This window comes from Acanthochromis polyacanthus, chromosome 22, assembly GCF_021347895.1.
Source record: "Acanthochromis polyacanthus isolate Apoly-LR-REF ecotype Palm Island chromosome 22, KAUST_Apoly_ChrSc, whole genome shotgun sequence".
Classification (NCBI taxonomy): domain Eukaryota; kingdom Metazoa; phylum Chordata; class Actinopteri; family Pomacentridae; genus Acanthochromis; species Acanthochromis polyacanthus.
The window spans coordinates 6,626,443-6,638,928 of record NC_067134.1 but is presented as its reverse complement, the minus strand read 5'-3'; the positions used below and the strand labels follow the sequence as shown (position 1 = coordinate 6,638,928).

Here is a 12,486-nt window from a genome sequence, read left to right as displayed (position 1 = left end):
TTGCAGTATCAGTTGTAGTACTCTGGTCCTGTACTGTGTTGCAGTATCAGTTGTAGTTCTGGTCCTGTACTGTGTTGCAGTATCAGTTGTAGTACTCTGGTCCTGTACTGTGTTGCAGTATCAGTTGTAGTACTCTGGTCCTGTACGTGTTGCAGTATCAGTTGTAGTATTCTGGTCCTGTACTGTGTTGCAGTATCAGTTGTAGTATTCTGGTCCTGTACTGTGTTGCAGTATCAGTTGTAGTATTCTGGTCCTGTACTGTGTTGCAGTATCAGTTGTAGTATTCTGGTCCTGTACTGTGTTGCAGTATCAGTTGTAGTATTCTGGTCCTGTACTGTGTTGCAGTATCAGTTGTAGTATTCTGGTCCTGTACTGTGTTGCAGTATCAGTTGTAGTATTCTGGTCCTGTACGTGTTGCAGTATCAGTTGTAGTATTCTGGTCCTGTACGTGTTGCAGTATCAGTTGTAGTATTCTGGTCCTGTACTGTGTTGCAGTATCAGTTGTATTCTGGTCCTGTACTGTGTTGCAGTATCAGTTGTAGTATTCTGGTCCTGTACTGTGTTGCAGTATCAGTTGTAGTATTCTGGTCCTGTACTGTGTTGCAGTATCAGTTGTAGTACTCTGGTCCTGTACTGTGTTGCAGTATCAGTTGTAGTATTCTGGTCCTGTACTGTGTTGCAGTATCAGTTGTAGTATTCTGGTCCTGTACTGTGTTGCAGTATCAGTTGTAGTACTCTGGTCCTGTACTGTGTTGCAGTATCAGTTGTAGTATTCTGGTCCTGTACTGTGTTGCAGTATCAGTTGTAGTATTCTGGTCCTGTACGTGTTGCAGTATCAGTTGTAGTACTCTGGTCCTGTACTGTGTTGCAGTATCAGTTGTAGTATTCTGGTCCTGTACCGTGTTGCAGTATCAGTTGTAGTATTCTGGTCCTGTACTGTGTTGCAGTATCAGTTGTAGTATTCTGGTCCTGTACGTGTTGCAGTATCAGTTGTAGTATTCTGGTCCTGTACTGTGTTGCAGTATCAGTTGTAGTATTCTGGTCCTGTACTGTGTTGCAGTATCAGTTGTAGTATTCTGGTCCTGTACCGTGTTGCAGTATCAGTTGTAGTATTCTGGTCCTGTACTGTGTTGCAGTATCAGTTGTAGTATTCTGGTCCTGTACTGTGTTGCAGTATCAGTTGTAGTATTCTGGTCCTGTACCGTGTTGCAGTATCAGTTGTAGTATTCTGGTCCTGTACCGTGTTGCAGTATCAGTTGTAGTATTCTGGTCCTGTACTGTGTTGCAGTATCAGTTGTAGTATTCTGGTCCTGTACCGTGTTGCAGTATCAGTTGTAGTACTCTGGTCCTGTACCGTGTTGCAGTATCAGTTGTAGTACTCTGGTCCTGTACCGTGTTGCAGTATCAGTTGTAGTACTCTGGTCATGTACTGTGTTGCAGTATCAGTTGTAGTACTCTGGTCCTGTACGTGTTGCAGTATCAGTTGTAGTACTCTGGTCCTGTACCGTGTTGCAGTATCAGTTGTAGTACTCTGGTCCTGTACTGTGTTGCAGTATCAGTTGTAGTACTCTGGTCCTGTACTGTGTTGCAGTATCAGTTGTAGTACTCTGGTCCTGTACCGTGTTGCAGTATCAGTTGTAGTATTCTGGTCCTGTACTGTGTTGCAGTATCAGTTGTAGTACTCTGGTCCTGTACCGTGTTGCAGTATCAGTTGTAGTATTCTGGTCCTGTACCGTGTTGCAGTATCAGTTGTAGTATTCTGGTCCTGTACCGTGTTGCAGTATCAGTTGTAGTTTCTGGTCCTGTACTGTGTTGCAGTATCAGTTGTAGTACTCTGGTCCTGTACCGTGTTGCAGTATCAGTTGTAGTATTCTGGTCTGTACTGTGTTGCAGTATCAGTTGTAGTACTCTGGTCCTGTACCGTGTTGCAGTATCAGTTGTAGTATTCTGGTCCTGTACCGTGTTGCAGTATCAGTTGTAGTACTCTGGTCCTGTACCGTGTTTGCAGTATCAGTTGTAGTATTCTGGTCCTGTACCGTGTTTGCAAGTATCAGTTGTAGTATTCTGGTCCTGTACCGTGTTTGCAGTATCAGTTGTAGTATTCTGGTCCTGTACCGTGTTGCCAGTATCAGTTGTAGTACTCTGGTCCTGTACCGTGTTGCAGTATCAGTTGTAGTACTCTGGTCCTGTACTGTGTTGCAGTATCAGTTGTAGTATTCTGGTCCTGTACTGTGTTGCAGTATCAGTTTGTAGTACTCTGGTCCTGTACTGGTGTTGCAGTATCAGTTTGTAGTATTCTGGTCCTGTACTGTGTTGCAGTATCAGTTGTAGTAATTCTGGTCCTGTTACCGTGTTGCAGTATCAGTTGTAGTACTCTGGTCCGTACCGTGTTGCAGTATCAGTTGTAGTACTCTGGTCCTGTACTGTGTTGCAGTATCAGTTGTAGTATTCTGGTCCTGTACTGTGTTGCAGTATCAGTTGTAGTATTCTGGTCCTGTACCGTGTTGCAGTATCAGTTGTAGTACTCTGGTCCTGTACTGTGTTGCAGTATCAGTTGTAGTATTCTGGTCCTGTACTGTGTTGCAGTATCAGTTGTAGTATTCTGGTCCGTACCGTGTTGCAGTATCAGTTGTAGTACTCTGGTCCTGTACCGTGTTGCAGTATCAGTTGTAGTATTTCTGGTCCTGTACCGTGTTGCAGTATCAGTTTGTAGTACTCTGGTCTTGTACTGTGTTGCAGTATCAGTTGTAGTACTCTGGTCCTGTACCGTGTTGCAGTATCAGTTGTAGTACTCTGGTCCTGTACCGTGTTGCAGTATCAGTTGTAGTATTCTGGTCCTGTACCGTGTTGCAGTATCAGTTGTAGTACTCTGGTCATGTACCGTGTTGCAGTATCAGTTGTAGTATTCTGGTCCTGTACTGTGTTGCAGTATCAGTTGTAGTACTCTGGTCCTGTACTGTGTTGCAGTATCAGTTGTAGTATTCTGGTCCTGTACCGTGTTGCAGTATCAGTTGTAGTACTCTGGTCCTGTACTGTGTTGCAGTATCAGTTGTAGTATTCTGGTCCTGTACCGTGTTGCAGTATCAGTTGTAGTACTCTGGTCCTGTACTGTGTTGCAGTATCAGTTGTAGTACTCTGGTCCTGTACCGTGTTGCAGTATCAGTTGTAGTATTCTGGTCCTGTACTGTGTTGCAGTATCAGTTGTAGTTATTCTGGTCCTGTACCGTGTTGCAGTATCAGTTGTAGTACTCTGGTCCTGTACTGTGTTGCAGTATCAGTTGTAGTATTCTGGTCCTGTACCGTGTTGCAGTATCAGTTGTAGTACTCTGGTCATGTACCGTGTTGCAGTATCAGTTGTAGTACTCTGGTCATGTACCGTGTTGCAGTATCAGTTGTAGTACTCTGGTCATGTACCGTGTTGCAGTATCAGTTGTAGTATTCTGGTCCTGTGCCGTGTTGCAGTATCAGTTGTAGTACTCTGGTCCTGTACCGTGTTGCAGTATCAGTTGTAGTACTCTGGTCATGTACCGTGTTGCAGTATCAGTTGTAGTACTCTGGTCCTGTACCGTGTTGCAGTATCAGTTGTAGTACTCTGGTCCTGTACTGTGTTGCAGTATCAGTTGTAGTATTCTGGTCCTGTACCGTGTTGCAGTATCAGTTGTAGTATTCTGGTCCTGTACTGTGTTGCAGTATCAGTTGTAGTATTCTGGTCCTGTGCCGTGTTGCAGTATCAGTTGTAGTACTCTGGTCATGTACCGTGTTGCAGTATCAGTTGTAGTACTCTGGTCCTGTACCGTGTTGCAGTATCAGTTGTAGTACTCTGGTCCTGTACCGTGTTGCAGTATCAGTTGTAGTATTCTGGTCATGTACCGTGTTGCAGTATCAGTTGTAGTATTCTGGTCCTGTACCGTGTTGCAGTATCAGTTGTAGTATTCTGGTCCTGTACTGTGTTGCAGTATCAGTTGTAGTATTCTGGTCCTGTGCCGTGTTGCAGTATCAGTTGTAGTACTCTGGTCATGTACCGTGTTGCAGTATCAGTTGTAGTACTCTGGTCCTGTACCGTGTTGCAGTATCAGTTGTAGTACTCTGGTCCTGTACTGTGTTGCAGTATCAGTTGTAGTATTCTGGTCCTGTACTGTGTTGCAGTATCAGTTGTAGTATTCTGGTCCTGTACCGTGTTGCAGTATCAGTTGTAGTACTCTGGTCATGTACCGTGTTGCAGTATCAGTTGTAGTATTCTGTTCATGTACTGTGTTGCAGTATCAGTTGTAGTACTCTGGTCCTGTACCGTGTTGCAGTATCAGTTGTAGTATTCTGGTCATGTACTGTGTTGCAGTATCAGTTGTAGTACTCTGGTCCTGTACTGTGTTGCAGTATCAGTTGTAGTATTCTGGTCATGTACCGTGTTGCAGTATCAGTTGTAGTACTCTGGTCATGTACTGTGTTGCAGTATCAGTTGTAGTATTCTGGTCATGTACCGTGTTGCAGTATCAGTTGTAGTATTCTGGTCATGTACCGTGTTGCAGTATCAGTTGTAGTATTCTGGTCATGTACTGTGTTGCAGTATCAGTTGTAGTACTCTGGTCCTGTACCGTGTTGCAGTATCAGTTGTAGTATTCTGGTCATGTACCGTGTTGCAGTATCAGTTGTAGTATTCTGGTCCTGTACTGTGTTGCAGTATCAGTTGTAGTATTCTGGTCCTGTACCGTGTTGCAGTATCAGTTGTCGTATTCTGGTCATGTACCGTGTTGCAGTATCAGTTGTAGTATTCTGGTCCTGTACTGTGTTGCAGTATCAGTTGTAGTATTCTGGTCCTGTACCGTGTTGCAGTATCAGTTGTAGTATTCTGGTCCTGTACTGTGTTGCAGTATCAGTTGTAGTATTCTGGTCCTGTACTGTGTTGCAGTACCAGCTTTCAGACAGCAGACGGAGCTCCATGATCAGTTCACACATGTTGAAGTAATGATGGTACTCAGATACTTGTAGTACTGCTACCATCAGTACTGCTATTTTCACAGGTTTCTCCATGTACTACCATGTTGCTGTTGTGGTTCTACTACAGATGAAGTATAAAGTTAGTACTTCCTGTCAGAACTCTCTGGAGTCTTTTCATCCTTCAGGATTTCTCAGATCTGAACGCAGTATTTTTACCTCCCAGGTACTCATGACCCACGAACATTAAACCGCCTGGTGAGGGTCTCAGGTCTGCATTACAGGGACCTGATCAGTGGAGTAGTTTTACCAGCAGCAGCAACACTTTAGGAACCATCTAGACCAGGACTCCTCCACAGTTGCAGTGGTGTCGGTGGAAAGAAGATCCTCCTTTGACTCCTCAGCTGCAGGTAGTAGTGAAGCAGAAGTTGTTCTCCATGAAGCTGCTGGATGTGAAAGTTTTCCTTCGACTGTTCCAGACTGAAGGTGAAGCAGCAGGATGGAGGTGTTCCTTTAGTCTTTACTGCTCATGAATCCACTTCCTGTTCTTGTAAATCTGGAGAGACCTGGTTGGTATTTATTTCTTCTGCATGACATCATCACCCAGTAAAAGAGGAAGTGAAGAACACTTCTGTCTATCAGAGGCTGCAGCTTTCAGTCGTCTCCGTCTGGCTTCTGGACCTGATCATGGGTCTCCTGTGGATGGTCCTGCTGGTGGTTCTGGTCGGTGCAGAGGCCCAGAACCTGACGGAGGTGAAAGGGATGCTGGGTAAAGACGTCACTCTGAACTGCTCCATCAGGAACTCTGAGGTCTACTGGTACATGGAGATCCATAACCAGTTTAAAGGGTTTATCGGACGAACTTTTGCTACAGGTGAAACCAGTTACTCCTCTCCTGATTTTGAATCCAAATATTTAATGTCAGACAACAGACTAGTGATTAAAAACATGACATCAGGGGACCGAAGACTTTACTTCTGTGGCAGGAAGACCAGTGGTGATGTTCATTTTCTGGACACTTTCCGCCTCGTCTCAGGTAAGAACCAGTTTAATGAAGTAGTCTAACATCACTGTTATTTTGAAGAACCTTTAGAACTTTAACATCGATTTAAAGGTGCAGAACAAACTCAGAAAACTAATCTTATTCAGAATCATCAAATGTCGGTGTCTCTCTTCAAAGATCGTTAAGTTCCAGATGTTTGACGATGCTTGAGGAATCTGCTTCCCCTTGATATCTGAACATTTCTGGAACCTATTAAAGGTTTCTCAGGGTTCTGAAAGAACGATGATGTTGATCTGAGACACCCAGATGAACTGAAGCAGCTTCAGAAGTTAAAGTTCTGATTCCTGGGTCAGTCTGAAGGTTTTAGAAGTTCTGTCTGGTGTAACTCTACGTTTGACCTTAAACATCGAGCCTAGAAAAGATTTCACAGGAAGTACAGCTGGTATAAAGCGGTCTGCAGACGTCCGTTAAATGCAGTTTAAATCCGTCTAAATGTAGAATGTTGATCTGAAAAACTGACAGTGAAGCAGTTCTAAAATTATATTTACAGAAACATGTCGAACTGCTGAGGGTAATTCCAGATCCAGATGTTCTAACAGTTTGTTTGTGTTATTTAGGACACTCTGCAAACTAAGTTCTCTAAATACTCCAGCTGGTTTTAGAGAACTTTATGTTCTATTTTGGTATTTCCGCCCTAAACAAGACATTTTAAGGTTCAGTATCTCCAGAAATAAAACTACAGCCAGGAACCGTGGACAGATCAGACGGAACAGTTTATATTAGATAAGAATTATTGGATGGATCAGCAGAGAACACAGTTTAATTACTGGACCTTAAAAATAAAGTAAATGATCAAAATAGTGTCTCCATAAAGTTCCTGTAAGTGTATATCTATGGATGGATTCATATTCCTGCTAGAATCCAGTCTTTGGTCCACATTTCTCCAACTGTTGAGGCTCTAACATCAGTAGAATCTGATGGTTAAAGTTGGACCAGACAAGCTTCCAGCTTATTGATGTTCAGATTTGAGGTTTTTCCAAAATATCTCAAAATTTGTTCAATAGAAGACAAAGACTGTCCAAAATAATTAAAAATCTTTCAAAAAAATGTTATAAAACTTGTCAAAAAGGACTCAGATTTTACCAAAATGTCTTGAACTGTGTCCAAAATGACTCTAAATCTGTACAAAATGAGATTAAATGTGTTTAAAATGACTCAGAATTGTTACAAATGACACAAATCAATAATTATTGGTCCCTAAAAATGGTCATTTGGTGATCTAGTGTCTCCATAAAGTTCCTGTAAGTGTATATTTATGGATGAATCCATATTTCTACTAAAATCCAGCCTTTGGTCCACATTTCTCCAACTGCTGAGGCTCTAACATCAGTAGAATCTGATGTGTTAAAGTTGGACCAGGCAAGCTTCCAGTTCTTAGATATTTTGATTTAGAAATCTTTCCAGAACCACTGAAACCTGACCAAAATGTCATAAAATGAGTTCAGAATTGTTTATTGTTTATTGGATCCCCATTAGTTGTCACCATGGTGACGACTATTCTTCCTGGGGTCCCTAAAAAATAAGACAATTCCCAAAATAGAAATCACGAAAAATACAACATAAAATATAAAACAAGCAATTAAATTATTCTCATAAACTAACTCAAATCATAAAATAAAAATATAAGCATACGTCATAACGTGTGCATGCACACACCCTCTCACACACATCAAATTCTTAAAGGCATTATGGAGGATGGTTTTTTGTTTAATTTGTCTAATTCACATAAAATGAATATACTGACCTTTAGTGGACTTGTATGTATGGTCTCTAAAAGAATAAGAAATAAAAAAATAACTGTGGACATGTCAGGACCTGAAAAACATCAGCCAATCAACGCGCTCGGACCGAGGCGTTTGCTTTGCTCCCTTTCCTGTCAATCAAAAATCTTCCGGCTCAGGCCTAGTTACGTAGATTACGTACGCCTTGGACTTACGTGTTTTCTGTATGTGTTGCTTTGGTATAGCTTCGTAGTTAGCTGGAGACTTGTTTTGCTCATCTTTTTTTACATAATGGCAGATAAAGATCCAGGGGGACCCAGCCGTAAAAGACAACTTCACGAGTCCTACGCAAGTTTATGGAGGGGGGAGGTTAGAGGGGGGTGAGGGAGAGGTTGTATGTGCGCATGCTACGTTCAAAGTCGTAGGAAATTTAATCTCCTCTAATGCCTTTAAGGGGTCATATAGTATGCATACACAGTACAAGTATAAATACATAGTACAAGCACCTACATGCACATACGTACGCACACATGTGCCTACACATACACAGACACATTCAGAGATCGGCTCATTACGAGCTGTCTCTACAGTTTAAACTAAAAATACAAAAATAAGGCACTCTGCAGCTTTACAGACATCAATCAACTAAATTTAACCTAATTTCTTTACTCAAATTCCCTTCTAAATTCTGATTTTTTACACTTAAGAATGAGGCAGTGAGGAAGTCCATTCCAATATGCAATAGCTCTGTACAATACAGTTCTTTTCAGTGCATTTGTCCTAGGTCTAGGTAGTCTGAAATGACAGTGTAAGGCCTGTCTGGTTTCATAATCATGTGTGATCTTAATAGGTACTAATCTAGAAAATAAGCTACTGGGTTTACATGAAGTACAGATATTATTCAAATACAAAATAAGGCTGCATGCCAATCTCTCCTCTACTTTCATCCAGGAGAGTTTATCATGCACAGCAGTTACACTATTCCTAATAGAACAGTGAAGTGCCAGTCGTGCAGCTCTATTCTGAGCGAGCTGGAGTTTAGCAAGTTCTTTTTTTGAGGTGCCAGACCATATTACAGGGCAAGGGTGGGATAAGACTAATGATTGACGAACAAGCTTGATTGTTGTGTAAAAACAAGCACATTTTCTTATGTTTGAAATACTTTTACTCATTTTACTGACTATATTGTTTATGTGAGTAGACCAAGATAATGTTTCATCTATAGTAATACCCAGCAGTCTGGCTTCTCTAACTTGCTCAATAGCTGCACCATGTAATGAGAGGACCAACTCTTGATTAGATCGAAGTGAGTAGTTAGACCCAAGTACCATACATTTTGTTTTAAAGATATTCAACTTTAACTTGTTTGCTGTAACCCAGTCAGCTATCAGTGTTAGCTCATCTTGAAGTGTCTTATTAACTTGTTCAGTACTGTTTGCAGATGTAAAGATGGTTGTATCATCCGCATACTTTACTATACCCGCATTTCTTAACACATATGGCATATCATTTACAAAAATAGAATAAAGGAGAGGTCCAAGGCAGCTCCCCTGGGGAATACCACACTGAAGTGTCTCTATATCTGAAAAGCACCATTAAACTTAACACATTGTCTCCTGTCAGTCATATAACTTCTCATAAAATCAATCACAGAGTTATTAAAACCATAGGCTGAAAGCTTCAAAAGTAACAATTCATGGTCAATCAGATCAAAGGCTGCATAAAGTCCAGAAATACAACACCTACCACTGACTTCCTGTCTAAATGACTTCAGAATGACTCAAAATGTGTCAAAAGAAGATAAAGATTCTTTAAAAAAAATGAAAACCTTTCAACAATGTCAGGAAACTCATCTAAGATGTATCTGAAGGAAGATAAGGCTTGTCCAAAAATCTCCACATTTTCTAATGTGACTCGAGACTCATCCATAAAGACTCGATATTTGACCAAACTCTTGTCCTCGTGGTTGGATGGAGATTTTAATAGAACTTCTGGTTTTGTTATCGTATTCTTCCTTTCTGATTCATCTACCGACTCAGACCAGAAGAACCACACGAACCAGACCAACCATGAGAACCTCGGCAGTTTACTGAAGCGTGAAGAAGTCGTATTCATCTCACTGAGCCTCAACGCCATCCTTGGTTTGATCCTAGTAGGTGAGTAGTTCAGTTTTATTAATCTAAGCTTGATTTTATTGATCTCTGCTTGGTTGAGTTAATCTCAGGTTGAGTTAATCTCTGGTTGGTTGAATTAATCTCTGGTTGGATGAGTTATTCTCTGGTTGGTTGAGTTAATCTCAGGTTGAGTTTATCTCTGATCGGTTGGCTTAATCTCAGGTTGGTTGAGTTAATCTCAGGTTGAGTTAATCTTTGGCTGATTGACTTAATCTCAGGTTGAGATAATCTCTGGTTGGATGAGTTAATCTCAGGTTGGTTGAGTTAATATCAGGTTAGTTGAATTAATATCAGGTTAGTTGAGTTAATCTCGGGTTGGTTGAGTTAATCTCAGGTTGGTTGGGTTAATCTCTGGTTTAGTTAATCTTTGGCTGATTGACTTAATCTCAGGTTGAAATAATCTCAGGTTTAGTTAATCTCAGGTTGATTGACTTAATCTCAGGTTGAATTAATCTCTGGTTGGATGAGTTAATCTCAGGTTGGTTGAGTTAATATCAGGGTAGTTGAGTTAATCTGAGGTTGATTGAGGTAACCTGAGACTGAGATTAGTTGAGTTAATCTCAGGTTGAGTTAATGTCTGGTTAGTTGAGTAAATCTCTGGTTAGTTGAGTAAATCTCTGCTTCAATGAGTTAATCTCTGTTTAGTTGAGTTAATCTCAGGTTGGCTGAGTTAATCTCAGATTGGTTGAGTTAATCTCAGATCGTTTGAGTTTCTTCTAGGCGACTGGCCTTTACTCACCTGTTTGTTTTCAGGTCTCAGTTGTTTCTTGTCTTTGAAGAGGAAAAACAGCAAACAGCTGGAGGAAAATCCTGAAACTTTCAACTGTGAAAACCCAGAGCCTGCACAGGTAAACAATCTGACAATGCTAATACTAATGCTAATTCTGCTACAACTAGAGCTACTGATAACGCTACCACTAGCTGCTAACTCCTTTTATGGCTACTGCTACAGCTAACACAATGTTAGCTGGTGTGGTCACTGCTGTTGTTAGCAGAAGCTATGCTACAGCTAATGATACTAGCAGCTACTGCCACTTCTGCTACTATTTTTTCTGAAACTAATCCTATCTCCTGCTAACATTACTGTTAAAGGAAACCTGTTGAGCTCGTCCTCATTTCTGCTGTATTTAAACATTAAGACTCAGATTTTGTGTAAAACGTGTTCGGGGTAAACCCGGTTCAAATAAAACTCTGAACGCTCAGTATCAGTATCACAGTAATATAGTCTCAGTATTACAGTAATATAGTATCAGTATTACAGTAATATCTGTTTTTGGCAGCGCTGCTCACAAACTCTGCCCTCGGCAGGCTTCCAGAAGCTGACCAATCAGAAAAAAATAAGCTGTCAGAGCTTTATATATTTGTTTTAATATAACTAAATCTAGTTAATGAATTATCACCGCTAACACAAGTACTACGAAGACTTACTCCACCAGTACTGCCTGTAGTACTACTAATACTGCTAACACCACTAAAGCTGCTACCAGTGCTGTTGATACTGCAGTTATTGTTAGCACTGGACTACTACTACTACTGTTCTCAGTACTCATGTTGTGTTTCAGTACGAGGAGATCCGGTTTCCCACCAGCAGAGTCCCTGCTGCTGCTGCAGCCGAAGTTTACTACAAAGTTCAGCTTCCTCACTGCTGACGGACACACCTGGACACATCTGGACACCTGGACACATCTGGACACCTGAACCACACCTGGACACCTGGACCACACCTGAACCACACCTGGACACCTGGACCACACCTGAACCACACCTGGACACCTGGACACATCTGGACCACACCTGGACACCTGGACCACACCTGGACAGGTAGACGATACCTGAACAGGTGGACTTTTCAGGGACTTCATTATGTGATATAAACTGATGCTAAACTGTGAATCTTCTTATTTTAAATCTCCATTAGATGTGAAAGTTTTTATTAAACTAATATTCAGGTAAACTTTCTATTAAATTAGTGTGCAGGTAAACAGTGAAGTGAGCATATAAATATAAAATGAGACTAAAATCTGGAAGCTGTAAAGACGTGGTCGATGCAGCAGCAGGTTCAGCTGCTCTGAGGGAGGAGGAACCAGAAGATCAGCTAAAGAGCTTCAAAGAGCAGAAGCTGGAGTTCCTAAGACATGGGCTGTTTCCACTGAGAGAACTGGAACTAAATCAGGTTTAATGAACTTCTTCTCTGACCAGAGTTGGTCTCCTCTAGTGGTTTTCTGGTCTTTAAATCCCAGTAAAGCAGTTGCTCCGAGTTCCTTTAATTCTCGGTTACAGAGAATCTTCAGACACTTTAGAAACACAATTTTTAACCACAAACGGTTCATGCAGAAGACGAGCTGAGTGTCTGAAAACCACTTCCTGTTTCAGCCTGAAGGTAGCGGTGGCTGTTGCCTGGTAAACAGACGGTTAGCTGGTTGACCCTGACCTACTTTAATGTAATTCTGTTCAGCTGCTGCTCAACAGTTTTCACTGTGAATCACTTTTTCCTCACTTTATTTGAGTTAAAGTCCTGAAACGAGCTGCAGATGTTTCCTTGTTTGTGTCTTCATCAGCTGAATCACCAGTTTGTGACTCAGCTGGTTTCTATCGT

At 41.4% G+C, this 12,486-nt stretch overlaps 1 protein-coding gene across 1 annotated transcript; it reads left to right on the top strand.

Moving 5' to 3' along the window:
- Window positions 1-5,347: 5,347 nt before the first annotated feature.
- Window positions 5,348-11,601, top strand: LOC127531822 (uncharacterized). Its single transcript, XM_051942025.1, has 4 exons — window positions 5,348-5,968; window positions 9,756-9,872; window positions 10,644-10,738; window positions 11,453-11,601. The coding sequence occupies exons 1-4, from the start codon at window positions 5,620-5,622 to the stop codon at window positions 11,537-11,539; spliced, it is 648 nt and encodes a 215-aa protein (XP_051797985.1). The 5' UTR covers window positions 5,348-5,619; the 3' UTR covers window positions 11,540-11,601.
- Window positions 11,602-12,486: the final 885 nt, after the last annotated feature.